The sequence below is a fragment of the Ochotona curzoniae genome, unplaced genomic scaffold (genome assembly GCF_017591425.1).
Source record: "Ochotona curzoniae isolate NIBS_2020 unplaced genomic scaffold, NIBS_Ocur_1.0 scaffold_4701, whole genome shotgun sequence".
Lineage (NCBI taxonomy): Eukaryota > Metazoa > Chordata > Mammalia > Lagomorpha > Ochotonidae > Ochotona > Ochotona curzoniae.
Genome location: NW_024467122.1, coordinates 55,943,580 through 55,964,162, shown reverse-complemented (window position 1 = coordinate 55,964,162; position 20,583 = coordinate 55,943,580). Strand labels below are relative to the sequence as shown.

The 20,583-nt window shown below is 39.6% G+C and overlaps 1 protein-coding gene across 3 annotated transcripts in view; it reads right to left on the bottom strand.

Moving 5' to 3' along the window:
- The window catches only part of GALK2 (galactokinase 2), a 121,657-nt gene that overhangs the window by 83,064 nt on the left and 18,010 nt on the right, over window positions 1–20,583 (bottom strand). For 2 of the 3 annotated variants that reach the window (XM_040968645.1, XM_040968644.1), the window contains exons 2-5: window positions 18,860–18,948; window positions 13,823–13,946; window positions 8,958–9,048; window positions 5,192–5,338 (exon numbers count right to left, since the gene is read on the bottom strand). In XM_040968645.1, coding sequence (XP_040824579.1) covers window positions 5,192–5,338; window positions 8,958–9,048; window positions 13,823–13,946; window positions 18,860–18,948 — 451 coding nt within the window. The remainder of the gene's footprint in view (window positions 1–5,191; window positions 5,339–8,957; window positions 9,049–13,822; window positions 13,947–18,859; window positions 18,949–20,583) is intronic. The other variant, XM_040968646.1, reaches the window with a different exon arrangement.

The following is a 20,583-nucleotide window of genomic DNA, read 5'->3' as shown; positions in this document are numbered from 1 at the left end:
AGCAACCCTACTTTTAATATTGCAACGTTCTATATTGAGAAATGCATTTGGGATATTTTTTAACATCTCAAAGCTCTATCCTATTGTCTGTTTCCTTTTTTAAGAAAATAACAAAGTCATTATTCAAGGATCTAGCATTTTTCTTTTTTAAAAAGCCTTATTAATTTATTTATTTGAATTGTAGAGTTACAGAGAGAAGAGAAATGCAGAGGGCTCTCCCAACTACTGGTTCATTCTACAAGTGACCACAGTAGCTGCAGCTGGGCCAGGCTGAAGTAAGAAGCCTGGAATTCAGGTCTCCCACATGGGTTCAGGGGCCCAATCATTTAAGCCATCTTCCACTGCTTTTCCCAGGTGCATTAACAGGGAACTGGACTGAAAGTGGAGCAGCCAGGACACAAATCAGTGTCCGTGTGGGATGTTAATGTCACAGGCAGCTGCTTAACTTGCTGCACTGCACTCCAGTCCCAGCATTTTTTTCATCTCTGATGATAGCTTGTATTCTTCGACACATCCTCTGTTCACAGAATTGTCTCTGTTTCCTACTTGGGCCTTTGTTTGCTTCATTTGGGAGGCTTTCTTTCAAAATCTAGTTATTTTGTGATTTCCTATCATATTTAAGAATGAGTTCCTGGAAAGCTGATTAGAAATTTTGTGTGGGCTTCCAATGAAACAAGAGAGTAACTGGGAAATTTCTGATGGAAGAGGTTTGCCAAGTATCAGTATCTGTGTCTTTTCTCTACAATGGTTCCATTTCCTCTGAGAAGCATCCTCCAAAAATCTTGGCTTTTTATTAATAAAACACTTGGTGAGGCTGCCAGCAGTAAGAAGCCAGACATTTTGTTGTTCAGATACAGAATGTCCCTTATTTCCCCAGTTACGGATTGCATTTCTGGTCCTGCCTTTCTCCGGGCTCAGTGTCCCTGAGTCTAGATAACCTCTGCTTGTTTCTCCACAGACTCCTGCAAAAGGTGGAGCAAGACGTCCCAGGTGACAGGCGTTTGTGAGAGTCTAACCAATTCTTATGCAGACTTTGAGATGAGCCCCCCACTATCACACCATGCTGACTTCTCCCTAAGCCTGCCCAGAGGACTGCAGGGTGAGTCAGCCTGCTTTCCATCTTTGTCTCCACCCACAGGCACTTGGCTCTGACCTTTTTCCACTCTGCTAAGTCATGCACCATTTTTCCACCCACTTTCCATCTTTGTATTTTGTGGTTTAGGGTTATTTATGTCTCATTAGTTTATCGAAGACGGGGCTTGCATTTCCTTTTCTTATGTTCCCTGTTGTTTGGTGATGGGTTTTGATTTTTTTAAGTATATACGTATGTCTTATTCTGACATCTTAAAGCCAAAAATGTGTAGCCCTTACTTGTTCTAGTTTTTTACCACATCATACCCCCTTCTATTGCCACCATTCTGATTCAAAATTCGGGGCTTCTAAACTGGCTGAGTAGCCACGCTGGTTTTACTGGCTTCAAATCTACAACATTTAGCTTTTTTTAAAGAACTAACAAGTTCCACATCTTCTTGCCATGCCCCACTTACAGTGCTTGTTGTCTGCAGCAGCCTGGGGATAGTGTACTTTTCAGATAGGCGGGCTACTTCCTGTTTATCTAAGTGCTGCTCTGTTCTCACACTTCTCTCTACACCAAGAGACTGACCTCTATGGACCAATCCTCTACTTGCTGGCTACTCTCACCAGCATCAATTCTTGCTCCCTGCATTGCTGCATTTCTCTACTACCATAGCACCTGAAATAAAACTTTCTGACTTCCTGAGGAGATTCTTTACAGGTGCTTCCCTTGACCTTGCCAAACCTCTGCAGTCCCTTTACTAACTTCTCTTCAACTGCATCCCACCATGATATTTTTTTGCTACTGAGACATTTATACACCAATTTAAAAAGGAGAGAGAATTTTAAACTAGATTATCTCTAAACTCTCTTGAGTTTTCATATCCTTGAGATTTGTGAAATACAGTTGTGCTAAAGACTCAGAAAATTTGGGTCTTCCTTTCAATCAAGATTCTGATTCTAGCGAAAGGAGGAGAGGAAAGGACAGGATAGAACTTTCCAAATAATTATATTCATTCCCTAGAAAATGTCAGTATTTTTGTTCAACATAGCCTAACAGGGACAGCCAGAATATGTGCATTGTTCACCCTATGCTATAATCTTTGGAGTCAGTTCGGACAAAAAGATTTGCTATTTTTGACCTTGAAAAACAGAGATAGCCACAACTAATTTGAAAGGGTTTCTTTTTCTCTCTCTTTCCTTCTTTTCATTCACCCTACCAAAGAGTCAAAAAAAAAAAAGAAAAAAACTTCTACCAGTCTTTCATAAAAAAGAAATGAGGTCCTTGACTTTCACCTCCCTCCAAATGCTAGATGATCTCCTTTTCCAGGCATCTCCAGACTTTTCCATTTTCTATACTCTCATAGATCATTCAACCCACCCCTTTCTAAGCTCTCCTTCCCCAAAATTTTTTCAGCTTGTTTGTCGCTCTAGTAAGTGGAGATTTTCTAGGCCCTGTCCTACTTTACCTCTTAGCAGCATCTGACAACACTGCCACTCCCATCATGAAACATTCCCTTCCCTGCCTTTGCTGCTATTTTCATGGTCTGGCTTTCCTCCTACTGACTGAAGCATCCAATTGCATCAGCGGACATCACCCCTTACCCAACTGCAATGTTCATGCTTAAGGGGCTCTGCCCTCATCTTCCCTACTTCCCCTCTACTACTAGAGAGTTGTTCTCATCAACACCTATGAATTCAAAACCTAGAGATAATACTAAGGATTCTCCACTGGAAAATCATAAGCCTAGATCTTCCTCCTGAATTTCTGAGTCTTTTTTTTTTTAACATTTAAAGAACTATAAGGATGCAGAGACCCTCATCCTCATTTGTCAGATCAATTTTCCAGCAAATCTATTGTTCATCAACATTCTGATGAACAAAGCCAAAGATCTAGATAGAGTCTTTGATGCCTAATGGCCCCCACCTCTACATTCAATCAATGACCAAGCCCTACTGATTCTGAGATGTGCCTTGAATCTTTCATCCAATCCATTCTTACTACCACTTCCCTAAACCAAACCATCCCCTTACAGAAAACTTATTACACTCAAATCTAAACTTTATAATATAATCAGAGTGATCATTCTAAAATTCAGACAGGATCACATTAACCTCTTTCTATAACCCTGTAATGATTTTCCATGGCAATCAACATAAAATCCAAATTTCTTGACATGGCTTACAAGGCCTACCATCTGAGCTCCTTTTCTGCTATCCAAGTTTCTGTGTACACTGGTATTACTGAATCCCTTAGTTCCTACAGCAGGCCAGGATCACTACATGACATTCCTTCCATCTGATATATTAGTACATTATCAGCACTATCATCCCATTAATATTCCAGATCTTCTATGTGTGTTGCCAGGGACCAAAGTACCAGGTAGTCTGATATGTGTTTGCAGTGCGGGTATTCCAAACAACGTCTTAAGAAGGAGACCAAAAGTTTACCCCTCCAATCAGTCTTGTCTTTGGCTGGCTCGCTTGCTCTCTCTCTCTCTCTCTCTCTCTCTCTCTCTTTCTCTCTTCCTACCTCACTCCCTGCCTCTTTCTGTCTTCATTTTTTCTTTTATACATAAAGTGAGAGAAATACAGACATCTTTTATCTGCTAATTTATTCCTCCAATGCCTGCGATAGCCAAGTCCAGATAAGCCAAATTCAGGAGCCTGGAATTCATTTATGTGGGTGGCCTCCCCATACCGGTGGCAGGAACTCGTCCTTTTAAACCCCCACTGTTGCCTCCCAGGATGCACATAAGCAGGAATCTGGAACAAAACAGACCTAGGACTCAAATCTAAGCATTGCATTATGCAATGCACATATCCCAAGCAGTGCCTTAACCACTGTACCAAATGCCCCTATTAGTATTTCTTGGCTAATACCTACAATTCCTTGAAATATGGGTATCTCAGGTGAGATGTCGTCCTATACATTAAAAATCAGTTAAATCTGTTTCCATAGCACACATCTTGCCCAACAGCCAGACTATATTATAACTGTCTATTTAATGTTTCTATTCCCCCTTTTAGACTCTAATATGGTAAAGGATAGGATAGTATCTTTTGTATCTCAATGCTTTGAACATCACTCAAAACAAAGCAGCCATTGAATAAAAAGTGGCTGAATGAAAATAAAAATAAACAAACTATCAGACTGAGAGTTGAGCCTATTTGCCCTGTTTTCTCTCTGCTCTGAAAACAAATAATAAATAGGTATCCTTCCCTGCTATCACCCACAATGAGCCATTGCTTACAAAGGACTAATTATGTACATTTACACAAAACACTAAGGAAAAGAATTCTTTTTAGCTTTCTCTCGCTCTCTTTTTTTTTTTTTTTGCCTTTCCCCACATATAAAACCTTCAAACTAAAAATTTCAATACACTTAAAAGAGACTAACGATGTTACACTGACTTTCTCTTGACTTGCCTGATGCCTAGTCTGTTCCCAATATATAATCTTGGCAGTGTCTTGCTGGGGGAGAAAAGGACCTACAATAACATTTCATTTGAACCAGAATGTCAAAACTTTAATTAAAGCTGAGCACACCTGCTCTGAACTGCAAAGTCTGAGATTTATGTGAACTTGTAAAGTTAATGCTTTCTGGCCCCTTGCAAGATTTATATATCCTTTAAGTAAGCATTTCCTCTTTCTAATGCAATGTTTTTAAAGTTTATGTCAGCAACTAACCTGCCAGCATAAACAGAATTTCTGCTCAGTTCTTTTATTACCTGTTCTTTATCCTTTTTACCCACTGCTTGTCAAATATTTAAGGGTTTAGCTGCAAATACACAGACCTAACCACAAGAGCTAGAATTTCCTGCTCTGAATTTAACTTGTTAATGAGGCAACCTAAATATACCTTTAAACTGCATACTTAATCCAAGAATGTTTTTAATACAATCATTCACAGACCTGTTCACTCATTGTTTCCAGGTATTCACTGCCTTACAGTGACTGATCAGAGGCAATACTTGATGAGTTCTCATACTTGCCCACCTGTGCTGTCCAGGGAACACGGGTTTTATGATAATGGAAGATATTCTGATTTTGAGATTTTTACACTAATGCTTTTAGAAAGAAAGGATCCGGGAGCTCTACTTTCAACGGTGGTTACCTTAGATAGGCTCATTCCCAATGCTGTGAGTGTCACCAAGCCAGCACAACAGACTAAAGCACTGGAGCTGGAGAGGCCAGAACTCGGTGGAATATTTCCATCTACCAGGCAGTTCATTCCGGTCAGGTCACTGAGACCAAAGTGTTCCTAAAAACATAGGAAAAACAGAATAGTCACTGCAGTGTTGGATTTAAGGAGTAGTAAAACCTTCATTTACCTAAAGAACAAAGGTGTATCGGTAGGCTTCTTATGATATTTATAGAAACTAGTTGTACAATTCTGCCTAGTTGGGACTATACATGACATTAAATGGCTCTTATCCACAGGGCAAGGCAACCTGAAATTCACTTTTTACTTTATCCAACAAAAAGCTATGTTTCCTCAAATGTCCTTGAATGTTCTTTTTCTAATATATTTATTTTGAGCAAATACAAATAAGATAATGTTAATTGAGCTTGTCAAGTGGCAAAATGAGTTAAAACTCCATGCAGTACACGTCTAGCATTCAGCTCTTATAAAAACATTTAACCAGCAGAGAAGTGGCTGGTTTCTATGCACTGTCTTGCTTCAGAAATTCCACTGGAAAACCAAGTTCCAAGCCATTTAAGTTCTGTTTTACTTATAGAAAAACCTAGGCGCCAAGAGATTAAGAGACTTCCCCAGGATCACACGTAGGGAGCTGGGACTCAGCCCCAATTCTCAGATTCCCACTGTACTTAGAGATCTAGGCCAGCACACTGTCACTATGATTTAATATAAGGCAGCTATATGAGGAAACCCAGATTTTTTCTCAACTTTATAGATGTAATTTAGCCATATGGTAGTTTTTAACACAGCCAAATTAGAATTCAGCCACAAATGAGAAAGCAGACTCAAACAAGCCAAGGAATCGCTTTTTCTACAAATAGGGAAGTCCAAAGACATAATTAGGCTCGAACTTGAAGGCAGAAAAGTTTACTATACTTACAGAACTATCTCGGACTGTGACACTTTGAATGATATTGTATAACCTTTGTAGTTTAGGATTAAAAATAAATTCAAGATTACCACCTCCTCAAGAAGTATCCTCCTCATCTTTGCAAATTACCCAAGCAACTCAAGACCAAAGTATGAAATGCTATTATGTTACCTAATTATGCATTTCATCATCCACATTATTCTACGGAGAAATTTCAATAAACTAGTTAGAATAGCCAGAGTAACAACAAAACTCTGCAAATCAAAGGCCGTTTCTTTCCTTAATTTTTTTTGTCCTGTTTTCCTTGCTGGCAAAACTCGTGTACCACAAAAGAAGAGATTCAGTTGGATGTGCTTTTCTTCTTTATTTCAACTCATCGAAAAATTTCTTTCCAAAAACACATTATGGCTGCTGCTATTACCCTTTCATATAGGACAACAGATAGCTTGTTCAAAAAAATAACAGTAATCCTTGCAGCATCCTACATAATTAACTATAAACTGATTCCAGAGTGTCTTCAATGTGGATCATACTTGCAAACTTATCACACGAGTAAATTAATATGTACAACACATTCAAAAATGCAAATGGATTGTGCCAAGATCTGTAATAGCGCTATCCTGAAAGGATACATGTTCAATCTCACATAAACACATTATTCTCTGGAACTTTTTAGAATTTTAATTTGTAAGTTCCTGAACAAACATTTACACTACTTTTGTGCTAGACCTTTGCATACACCTGCTTTTGCACGTGAGTTGTCAAACCAAAGAACAATATTCAAAAACAACACAAGGTGTGTTATTTAAGTCCTTCTATACCCAAAAGCTACAAAAAAGAATGCTGTCATATAGAAGATCAAATAGGATTTGCCAGAGCAATGATTTCAAATACTATAATCTGAGAAAAGCAATGATTTAAATATTTAAAACCTGCCAAAACTTTCCCCATAAGTGAAGACCCATGGTGTCTAGGAGAAATACGATACACACATACTCAGAGACACAAACATGAAAATCAGTAATGAATACGGTAACTTTAAGACCAGATATCACATGCAGAGCTTCAAACCATGCAGTTGACGCATTTCTGTAGTGATTATGCCATCGAGTGCCAGGCTACTCATTGACAAAGTTAGACATGGCCACCAGGCAGTCAGGAATGAAAGCACTCTAAGACATGGATTAGTTTATTTGCTTTTGGCCTAAAAAGCAAAATCTATCTTTTATTGTTCTTTGGCCATTATTCTGTACAAGAACAACTACCACTAACATAATTATTAAAACAAAAATTGCTCTAAAATCAAAAACCCACTTTCTATTTGCCCTTTATAGTTTTAAAACATGGAAGTGCAAATATTGCATTGTTCTTGCAGATAACTTTAGAGACTTTTTGCAGCATTTACTTGATGTTTCTAGGAAAATATACCAAGCATTTCACTACATCTTGTTTAAACTCCATTTAAGGTAAGCAGTAACAATACAATCTACCACTTATTAAATCCCTACCAGCATAAAAAACTGTCTTTAAACAATCTCTGTTAGGAGAGCAGTGACATCATTTACAGATAAATTTGAGGCTTATGAGGTTAAATTACACATCTGAGTAGTCAGATTAAAATCCAGGACTGCCCCACTCTAAATATATTACAGTGTACCCTTTTATAGCTCAAGAACAAAATACAAATAGAATTACTAGTTATAAACAGTGATTCAAAAACTAAGTAGGGGAGATTTGCATTTGGCACAGCAGTAAAGATACCCACATCCCATACTGAAGCAACTGGTTCAAATCCCACCTCTGTTTCCAACCCAGCACCCTGTTAATGTGCATCCTAGAAGAAATGGTAATGAACCAAGTATTCAGGTTATTTCACATAATTGGGAGACCCAGTTTAAGCTGGTAGCTCTTGGCTTTGGCCTGTTTTGTCCCAGAAGTTGCAAGTATTTTAGGAGTTCAATTAGCGAAAGAGCTGATTCCCTTTCTGTCTTCCAAATAAATGAAAGAAAAAACTAAGTGATTTTAAAAATATGACAGATGTTTCTCAGATGTTCCAGATTTATGAACAGCTAGTTACATATGAAAGACCACTAACTCTCCTAAGTGGCTAAGACAGAGCAGTGGACAGCACGCCCAGAAGCACTGCACATGGAGGATGATATGGCTGTCCATTGGGACCTGCAGAAGACATCTAGTACCATAGCAGAAGAACAAGAGCAGAACAAATTGGGCAACTACTCCAGCCACGTAATGGAGCAAGTGTCTGGTGAATGGAGACTCTGGGGTGGACTGATCAGCCAATGGACCTTGGAAGGACTTCCTCATCCTTGGATCAGCAAGATAGATAGCACTGCAAAACTATCAAATCCACTCAAGCATAATACTTGGAGCAGGCCCCATATCGGGGACCCTGGGATATCATCCGGTGACCATTCCCCATCCTGGTGTACTGGAATAGTGGGGAGGCTGAGTAGGGCTTCTCCCCTAATTTTTTCCCTTCCCCCAGATGCAGGAAGAAGAAGGAGTAAGATTTGGAAACAATGGTCTCACCCTGGTCAGACATGTAAACATCATCAAAAATAAAAAATAAATTTTTAAAAAAGGCATATTTTTTAAAAGACCACTTGCTGTGAACTTCATCCAGAAAAAGTCACATTTCCCCCATTCTCTGAAAAGTAAATTAGCAAAACAGAACAGAAACATGTTAGTACTGACAAAAAACTAAAAACAGCAGATTTTTAAATCTGACATGAAACATACCATAATTTCATTTGCTAAGTAGATGCTTTATTTTTAAAAAAAATTTACCTGAATTCCTTTAAATCCACATAGGAAATAGTTGTGCCACAGAGGCTTGGTTTTGTCAATCTGAATGTTATTCGAACTAGTACTGAAGTCTCTGCAAAAACAAAAGATGCCATTAATCTAAATCTGGAGGCGTTGGAGCTCTAAAATCAATGGCTATCTGCTGCCACCTTGTGCCAAAACAGCGATACTGACATATCCTGGTCCACTGACTAAATTTATGTATTTCATAGTCTTCCCCAAAATAACAAAGATCTCTGGCTCCTAACAGTTCACAAGGGAAGCCGTAGTGGCCTTAATGACTAAACTACCTCCAACCGACCCTTTCTAATTCCTGAAACAGAGAGCAACCAACAGATGATGGCGTACTTCACCACCGTTTCTTCCATGTTGCTCCTTGGCAAGCAGCAGTTTACCTGCTTACCGCATGAAGATGCTCTCTTGGTCTGCTGCTCGGCAGAGCCCTGGCTCAGGCAGAAAGACTCAAAGACATATTTACCCATCCTCTCTGCCACCCGTTCAATTTTACCACTTTCACATTTGAGGAAGAAGAAGGAGCACAAAAATAAATAACTCTAGTAGAGCACTGCACATTGGTTTTTAATGTACTCAATACACTGACTATACTTTGGTAGATAAAGAGAACTAAAGGTATAAAATCCAAAGCACTTGTAGGGAATACTTCTGGGAAAGGGCATGCAACCTGCATTGTGTGTTTTAACCATGCACACTTCTTTGTTTGAATTTTGACTTTGCAATGAGCATGTTAGCTTAGTATACATTTTAGCAATTACAAAGTAAGAAATAAAAAAGGCAGGTAGCATGTTTATATAAAGAAACAAAACAGATAAATGAAGAAGATTGAATTCTTCCTTACAGTAAAATGCCAAATAATAAAAAGAAACTTCAAAAAGTTAACAGAAATTGAATTAAAAAATAATGCATACTTTGCACAAATCTTCCAAAATGCCTTTATACATGTAGAAGATATGACAGATGGAACCAGATGCAATAGCCTAGTGGCTAAACTCCCCACCTTGCATGTGCCAAATCCCACATGGGCACCAGTTTGTATCCCAGCTGCTCCACTTCCTATCCGGCTCCCTGCTTGTGGCCTAGGAGAGCAGTAGAGCATGGCCCAAAGCCTTGGGACACTGCACTGACATGGAAGATCCACAAGAGGTTCCTGACTCCTGGCTTTAAATCAGCTCAGCTCCAGCCACTGCAGCTACTTCAGGGGTAACTCAGCAGACAGAAGATCTGTCTGTCTGTCTCTCCTTTCTGTAAATCTCTTTCTATTAAACAATTAAAACAGGAAAGGAGAGGAAGGAAGAGGAAAAAAGAAAGAAAGAGAAGATTGAAGTAGGAATTGTAGCACAGTGAGTTAAGCCACAAAGCCACTGCTGGAATGCCTTCATCCCATATCAGAATGCCTGGGATGGAGTCCAGCCTTGACTTCCAATCCTGATGCACTCAGGAGGCAAAAGGTGAGGAGGCCAAAGTACTTGGATTCTTACCAGCCATGTGGCAGGAATTCCTGGTTGTTAGCTTCAACCAGCACAAAAAATGTATAACATGGAGGATCAACAGGAAGAAAAATATATATATACTCCCAGACTGACTGTTCCCTATATAAATACCTACTTAGGTGCTAATCAGTGTAGTAGGAATATTCAAACAATTATTTCAATTAGCAAAATGGATATATCACCTCTCTCAAAAAATATTTAATGACTATTCAATGTACAAGACATGCTGTGAAAACCACAAATCCTTACCAGGAAAGATCACATTCGATAATGTGTAATCTTGAGTGGACTACGAGGCTGGGCGTATAACATTCTTCCTAGTTGGCCTTCAACAAAGAAGGAAGATCTTCTAGGAGGCTCAGAGAGGTTTAGTGACCTGACAGGTGCACACAATCTAACTGTAGCTAATATTCACCTAATTGCCACCCACAGAAGTTCAAATACTTTGCCAACAGTCAATGGGAGAGGGGTCAAAGAATTCACAGGCAGATACAATGGTTAGCAAATCTAATAAGCTTTGTTCCTATCTAAAAGAAGATCACAAAAGTCACAAAGAAAAGACCATAAAGGAACTGGAGGGAGGGGATTAGGCAAAAAAGAGGGGAAAATCCACACAGATGCAAGATGGCAATGAGCTGAAAAGCATCGTCTCCTACAGGAGTAGAGGTACAGCTGAATGCTGATACCAAAAAGAGCCGCTCTTCCACTATTCACCCTTGCTCTTTCCACTATATTCTTTTGACTCTCTTCTTAACTACTTCCTGGGGTTCAAAAACAAGCACTCCCTGCTAATAAGCATGAGAGCTGGGAATGAGGGCAGACCAACCTGGGTCGGGCTACAATACCTATTGGCCTACAAGTGAACTAGGTTAGGGGTAGAGCCCGGCTGGGCTAACTGACTGTACCCACTGATACAGTCATGAGCCGGTGTAAGGGCAGGTGGGTTGGGCTTTGCAACAGCATCAGCTGGCTAGTGCTGGGACTGGGTGCAAATCCTGTTGAGCTAGACTGTAGAACCTCCTGCAAGATCCAGGGCATGGAATAGGTCTAGTGGGCAGGCTGTGGGCACCTCTCTGATGGGCTGCACTCCCATTCGCAAACATGAGAACCAGGACTGCGGATGGACTTGGCTGGACAGGCAGTAGCACCCACTGGCACGAGTGTGAGATGGAGGGTGGAGTCAGTTGGGCTCAGTTAGGCTTCATCACCCAGTGATGTATATGAGAGCTGAATGGGATGTGGGACAGACCAGACCAGTCCACTGCACATGCTGGTAGGCACAGGAACCAGAGACAGCAGCTGGTCCAGTGGAGGTTGTCAGGGATTGCTCTGACTGGGATTCAGCTCCCCCTGGTGTACGTGAAGGCCAAGCATGTGGTGGGCAGGATTAGGCTGGACTGCAGCACCCACTGCTTTGTAGAGGAAGGAGGGCAGAACAAACTGATCAACTACCCCTGTGTTTGCTGTGAAACTTGACAGCAAACTTCAGGCTGAATGGAGACCCTGAGGTAGACTATGTCAATCAATTGACCTTGGAAGGATTTCCTAATCCTTGAAGCAGTGATATCAACAGCATCTCAGAACTATTCAAACCACTTCAGTGCAACCCTCAGAACGTGCTCCACAACGGGATCCTGGGATGACACTGGGTACTGGGAAGACTGGGTGTGGTCTCTCCCATTGTATTCTCCCCTCCCCCAGATACAGAAAGAAGAAAAAGAAAATGTTTAAACAATGGTCTTGCCCACTTTCCCCTAATTCTTGACCCTTCCCAGCCTGTTTGATCAAACAAAAAAACAAGCACTCACTTTGACCCAAACCCTTAAGCCTGAATTATACATCCTTCTACTTTTTCCTTCCCTGCTGCGTGCTGCATTCTGAGGGGAAAACCTCCTGAAAGTGAGCTATCATGACTCAATTCATCAATACTTTTCATATATGCATCTCACTCATTCACTTATTCCAACAAATATTTTCCAGGTGTCTACCCTGTGTGTGTCACACTGGGCTAGACCATTTATAATAACAATGCCAACAAAACACCATGAAACACTTAGAAAACAAGGCTGTACCCTGACAATGAAACAGTTCTCAGAGAAACTTAAGAAGACCAAAAATAGATGGAAAGTTACATGGTTTCATTCGTTGAAAGATCTGCACATTGATGATTATAGATTCCACATAACCACAATCAAAATCCCAGAATGATTTTCTAAGACAACTGAACAGGTGACTCTAAAGTAAAAAGTAAATGCAAAATATCTTTCAAAAACACAACAGTAGAGAGTTGTTACACAATCTTATTTCAGGACTTCTTATTAGATAATGTAGTACTAGCATAAAGATAAACAAATATGAACATTGAATAAAACAGTCCAGAAATAGACCCATAAAGTTATATATTTTCTAAACTTTGCTGCTGTATTTGTAATAATATTTAGCTTGAAACACAAACCCATTATAGCCAGACAACAGGAATTTTTCAGGTCCATTATAACTTATGGGACCACTACCATGCAGACAATCCATCGTGGACTAAAACATGGTTATGTAACATGTCTATATATTATTAACTATATATTATTACCAGCTAGGTCTTAGCCTGGGGATTCAAATATCGCTCAACATGAGAAAACCCATCAGAGCGATTCATCATGTAAGAAAAACTAACCTTCAACACTGGATAAACATTTAATAAAAACTGATACCCATTATTAATTTTAAAAATCTTAGTAAACTAAAAAATTTAAAAAGAAACTTAACTTGATAAAATGTACTAGAAACTTACACTAGACTCTATTAGGCATTGGATTCTCTGTCTCACACTGAGGCTAGAGAACTGAAGAGACAATGTTACCCCCAGTCATGGGGCATGCCAACTGTTGGGGGGTGCAGGTAAGCAGAGCAAAGAACAGCAAGATCCTATGATAAAGGAATTAATATGCCACGTTAACAGGACAGATACTAGGCCTAACTTTGCTTAGTTAAATCAGACTTAAATTAGACTTAGCTAAATGAGACTTATTTTAACTATCTCTAAGCAAGATCAGAATTACTGTCAGCTGGTATTTAAGACAAGACTAGCACATGGTAGGTAAATCTTCGATAAATGCGTTTGAAATGAATGAACAAATAAAAAAAAATGAACAAACACTAAATAGTGGCCTTAGATTCTTTTACATTTCAGATGCAGAATGCCAATAAATTACATTAGTGGTGCTAAATTTGGTCATGAAGAGTTCTTTCGGGCTCAAACACCACCACCACCACCACCACCACACACACACACACACACACACACACACACACACCCTCAACCCAGTAATACTAAATACTCACGGATACAAGGGGTTTGTGTTGGCCAGTTGGAGAGTGTTCGTTGCCACGGGTTCCACAGCTATTAACATATCTTGCTCTACGGCCATTGGAAGTACAGAATATCCACAGTAATCTATATGCTCTCCTAGAGAGAAGAGAAAGCATGATTTATTATTGCTAGCACATGACAGCTTATGCTACAAAAGGGAGTATACCAGCATGGATGCACACAAAAGAAAAACCTGACAGCAAACCACATTTAACAAAAAATAAAAGGACAACAGTGGAGTTATTACCTTTTCTTCCTCCCTCTCACCTGCCAGGGCACCCAAACCAGGAAGTTTTGCTAGCTATAAGTATATCAATTATTCCTTTCTGTTCATTTGTGGCTATCCTTCAATCTTAAAGGCTTGCTTTTCAATTTCTAATTCATATTGATCACTTTCTAATATTTATGTAATGTGGAAAGTTATATGAATATAAAGTCAAATATCTCCTTTTTCAGTTACCTTTTTCAATATAAACACTCAAGCCTGGTGCAATAGCCTAGTGGCTAAATCCTCACCTTGCATCTGCTAGGATTCCACATGGGCAGGTGCCATTGTATCCTGGAAGCTACACTTCCCACCCAGCTCCCTGTCTGTGGCCTGAGAAAGCAGTGGAAGATGGCAAACCCCATGATCCCATGTGGGCCCCATTTCATATCCCAGCTGCTCCACTTCCCATCTAGCTTCCTGCTTATGGCCTAGGAAAATAGTGGAGGATAGATGAGGAGAAAGCATTTGATAAAAACCAACATTTCTTCATGCTAAAATCCCCAAACAAGATAGGAACAAAAGAAACATTCTGCAACACATTCAAAGCAACATATGAAAAACTCAATGCCAGCAATACACTGAATGGGGAAAGAATAGAAGCTTTTCCATTAACATCTGAAACTAAACAAGGATGTCAACTTTCACCACCGCTATTCAACATAGTATTTAAAGTCCTAAGCAGAGTAATTAGACAAGAAAAAGAAATTAAAGGAATACAAATTGTAAACAAGAAATTAAATTATCTCTGCTCAGTCCAACATGATTCTATACACAAGAGAACCAAAAGATTCACTAAAGAGAACATTGGACCTCATAAGAGAGTTTCATAGGGTACAAAATAAATTAACATAAACTAATGGCTCTAGTTTACACAAATAACTCCATATCTGAGAAGGAACTTTTAAGTATAGTCCCTTTTAAAACAGCAGAGAAGAATCTTAAATACTTTGAACTAAATCTAGCCAAAGATGTGGAAGATCTCTATGATGAACATTACAAAACATTACAAAAGAAATAAAAGAAGACTTTAAGAGATGGAAAAATTTACCATGTTCCTAGATCATGTACTGGATCAGTACAATCAACATCATCAAAACGTCCATATAATCTAAAGTAATCTACAAATTCAATAAAACTGCAATCAAAATCCCAACAATTCTCAGAAATAGAAAAACATAGAAAACTCCATCTGGAAACACAAGAGATCACAAATAGTCAGAACAATCTTAAAGAATAAAAAGCAAGCTGGAGGAATCACAATCCCAGACCTCAAGACGTACTACAGAGCACTGGTGATCAAAACAGTCTGGAACTGGCATGGAAACAAAGATCAAAGGAACAGAAGAAACACCCCAGAAAGGAGTCCATACATGTACAACCAACTAATTTTTGAAAAGAGAGCTGAAAATAACCCAGAGAAAACACCCAGTCTCCTCAACAAAACACTGTTGGGACAACTGGCTATCAGCCTGCATAAGTAAGAAGCAAGACCCTCACCTCACACCTTATATAATAATCAGCTCTAAATGGATCAAGAACTTAAATCTGCATCCAGAAACCATCAAACTATTAGAAGAAAACATAGGAAGCACTCTGCAAGATATAGGCATTAGTAAAGATTTCTTAGAAAAGTACCAAAAACAAACAGTCAAAGCCAAAACAAGCAAACAGGACTACATCAAACTAAGAAGCTTCTGGATAGAAAAAGAAATTATCAACAAAGTAAAGAAACAACCAACAGAATGGAAGAAAATCTTTACACACTACACAATTTCTAGGAGATTAATACCCAGGATTTATAAAGAGCTTCAGAAACTCAAAGACAGCAAAACAATAACCCTGTGGAGAAATGGACAAAGGAAATGAGCAGGTATTTTTTAAAAAGAACAAAGTCAAATAAAAAAATGTTCGGGTTCCCTAGTGATTAGGGAAATACAAATAAAAACCACGTTGAAGTTACACCTAGCTCCAATGAGATTGGACTATATTAAGAATCTGCTAACACCACCTGCTGGCATGGTTGTGGGGAAAAAAGTACACTACTCCACTACTGATGGGAGTGCAGACTGATGCAGCCTACAGTGAAAGTCAGTAGAGTACTAAACCAACTGAAAACTGACCTGCTGTATTACTTAGCAATCCCACTCCTGCGAATACATCCAAAGCAAGTAAAATGTGCATGTGAGAAAGTGACCTGCAACTCTATGTTTATAGTAGCACAACCACAATAGCTACTATAGATATGGAAGATATGGAAACAACCCGATGCCCATCAAAAGAGGAATGGATAAAGAAATTGGTATATCCACTCCATGGAATACTACTCTGCCACTTAAAAAAATGAAATTCTACATTTGCAACAAAACAGTCCCAACTAGAATACTCTATGCTCAGTGAAATAAACCAATCCCAACGGGGCAAATATCATGTTTTCTCTGATATAAGGCAACCATCATGTAAAGTACAAGACGAATAGATAAATAAGTAAACATGTATATGCACACATATTCTCACAGATAAACTGTATAATGGAGAATAGCATACTAGGAAATGAAGATACATTACAGTATACATCTCTACTCTTGAATAAAAGGAGAACTCCCAACAAATCCGTTAAATAAACCTTGACAATATGATACTAGACTATCTACCATTGCCTATACCTACAAGGATATGACACAGTTAAATAACAGAATGTTGGATTTGTGACTGCTGCTGAAGCACTATACGATTGAAATAATACGGGAGAGAACAGAGTTGGGGAGAATGGAGAAGGAGAAGGAGAAAGGTGATCTGTAACATGGAAAATAATACAAATAAAAAATATTAATTCTTGGGACCAGCATCATGGCACAGTAGGCTAAGCCTCTACCTGTGGCACCAACGTGCCATACGGGTGCTGGTTCTACTCTCCACTGCTTCAATTCTGATGTAGCTCCCTGCTTATGGACTGGGAAAACTGCAGAAGGTGGCTCAAGTTCTTGGGCCCCTGCATGCAAGTGGGAGATTCGAAAGACGTTCCTGGCTTCTGGCTTCAGATCAGCCCAGCTCCAGCCATTGTAGCCATTTGTATGGAAGATAACTCACTTTCTCTCTCTCTCTCCCTCTCTCCCCTCTCTCCCTCTCTCCCTTCTTCCCTCTCTCCCTCTCTCCCCCTCTCCCTCCCTTCCTTCCTTCCTTCCTCTCTCCCTCCCTCTCTACTTCCCTCCTTCCCTTCCTGCCTCCCTCCTTCTCTCTGTAACTCTTCCTTTCAAATAAAAATAAATCCTTTTTTTTAATTACTCATTTGTTTGGGAGGCAGAGAAAGAAATCTTCCATCTGCTGTTTGACTCCCCAAATAGCTATAATAGCCCAAGCTTGGCCAGGCTGAAGCCAGGAGCCAGGACATCATCCAGTTCTCCTTCCTATGTGACAGCAACCCAAGTACGTAAGCCAACACCTGCTGCTTCCCAGGCATGTTAGCAAGGGTGGCATTAGAAGTAGAGTAGCAGAGGCTCAAAGCAGCACTTCATACTGGGATGGGGATGTCACATCACACCACAGGGGCTGCCTCCGCCTAATAACTTTTCTCTGCACGAAGATCATAGCTCCAGTGCCTTGCTTTCCAATGCACGTGGGCAACAATTTCTCAGTGCTTCAGTAACAGTAATATACAATGATAACTAAATATACTGTTCTTTCCTGATGGTTCTTTTATTTAAATATTTATTTCTTTTTATTGAAAAATTGGATTTGCAGAGAGAAGGAAAGATAGACAAAGACCTTCCATTCACTCTGCAAGTTGCCACAAAGGCCAGAGCTGAGCTGATTTGAAGCCAGGAGCCAGAGTTTCTTCTGGGTCTCCCACACAGGTGCAGGATCCCAAGGCTTTGGGCCGTCCTCTACTGTTTCCCCAGGCTACAGGCAAGGAGCTAGTCGGGAACTGGAGCAGCTGGGACATGAACCAGCATCCATGTGGGATCTTGATGTATGGACGGTGAGGACTTTAGCCACTAGGCTACCATGCCAGGCCCCTTTATGTTTCTTTTCAATTAAAGCACTAGCTAGAATGATTAAAAACTGGAAATAAATACATGCATGTTTATAGCAAACTGTTAAACAAATTATAAAATGTTAACTATTGTGAGATCATTATTCCTTATAAACACAGAAAACATGGAAATATATGATCAGTTAAATGCAAAACAAAATGAAATAATTATTATAATTAAAGCTATATAAATTATATACCTATGTATGAAGATGGGCAAAAAAATTATAGGTTGAAAATTATATGTTGAAAGTTATATTAAGTCATATTAATGTTACATTAATGATTCTAAAAGGGATCAAAACTCAAACTACTTTACAGAAGAAACAAACACAAAGATAAATCCACTTAGAAAACTGAAAAACATAGGCCACACTTAAAAAACACAAGGTTCCCGCGTATTCCTCCAATTGATGAGTCAATGTAAAGCCATTAAAACTATGACCACAGTCTAAGATTTTAACCTGTGTCACAGAAGAGTATATTCACCTTCCATTGCAAGCTTCCAAATTTAAAAAACCAACAACACAAAAACTGTTAATATCATGGATTGGGAACAGTAAACTATGTCCTTATGCAAAAGTATATCTTACTATTAGCAGATGCATGTGAAATACTTTATTTTGGGAAAAATAAACAAAAAAAATATTAACTAAAATTCAGGTCTTAACAAAGGAAGAGGGAAATTATATAGAAAGCACTTTGAAATACCTATTATATTGACTCTTCCTGGGGCTCGAACATAAAATTTGGGAGTGGATCCAAACTTAGAGTTAAACATCTCCTTCAGCTTTAGCAATCTGGAAACAAGAGTAGAATGTTACAGAATATCATATAATAGAATATACAAAATATACACCCAAAAAGCACAAACATTACATATACCTCTAAACATTAATTACTCCTTAAAAAAAAAAAAAAAGCAAAATCATCAGTGACATATCTTGAAAAACCACAGGATAATAAGCTTCTAACCTCCTAAATGGTAAAAGGTATAGTTAAGCATACTGAGGAATTTAAAGGTTAAGACTGATATACCCAATGGGGGAAAATCTGCAATTATAAAAAATGTAACTTTCTACACAATATTTCAAATGATTATCAAACTAGACATTATACAAAAACAAAAATAGCAGAAGGCATATTTGCTCCCTAAGGATGCCATAACAAAACGCCACAAATGGGGCAGCTTAGAACAACAGAATGCATTGCTTGCAGTTCTACAGGCCACAAGTCTGAGCACAAGGGTCCAGGAGCTGTGCCATTCTCAAACCCGGAAGAGATGCCTTCCTCTTCTTCCTAGAGTAACCCTCGCATTTCTTGGCTTAACTGCATCACTCCCATCTGCAATCCTGGCAGTGTCCCTCTGGCTCTGGTTTTCCTTCCTAAAAGGTCCCCATACACCTTGGATAAGACCTACCTCATCTTAATTTGATTACATCCGCAGAGGTAGTTCATATGAGGTCACATGCCAGGGTTCCAAATGGTCATAAATTAAGGGGTTATGCCATTTATTCAATACAAGTAGTCAAATGAAAACGAGTATGGGTATCATGAGATTACAGCTAAAATTCTAAAGGAGCCCCTAATTCATTTCCTTTGTCCTCTACTCTAAAATTTGAGATTTTTTTTAAAGATTTTTTTTTTTTTTTTTTTGGAAAGGCAGATATACAGAGAGGAGAGAGAGGAAGATCTTCCGTCCTATGATTCACTCCCCAAGTGAGCGCAACGGGTCGATACTATGCCGATCCGAAGCCAGGAGCCTCTTCCGGGTCTCCCACGTGGGTGCAGGTTCCCAAAGCTTTGGGCTGTCCTCTGCTGCTTTCCCAGGCCACAGGCAGGGAGCTGGAAGGGAAGCGGGGCTGCCGGGATTAGAACCGGCGCCCATATGGGATCCCGGGCGTGCAAGGCGAGGACCTTTTAACCACTTGCGCCACCGTGCTGGGCCCAAAAATTTGAGATTTTAAAATAGATAGTCTTCCAGATCTAAAATGCTTATAAGAGTCTCAATGCTTTGGGGCCCAGCACCGTGGCCTAGCAGCTAAAGTCCTCGCCTTGAACATGCTGGAATCCCATATGGGCACCGATTCTAATCTCGACGCTCCACTTCCCATCCAGCTTCCTGCCTGCGGCCTGGGAAAGTAGTTGAGGACAGCCCAAAGTCTTGGGACCCTGCACCCGTATGGGAGACCTGGAGGAAGTTCTTGGCTCCTAGCTTCGGATGGGCACAGCGCCGGCCGTTGCGCTCACTTGGGGAGTGAATCATCAGACAGAAGATCTTCCTCTGTCTCTCCTCCTCTCTGTATATCTGACTTTGTAATAAAAATAAATAAATCTTTAAAAAAAGAGAGAGGGAGATTGAATCATTTAGACAGTCGAACAATCTCTAGCCAATTCTTACAAGTAGCTTCCATTGTTTGTAATCCTGTATCATA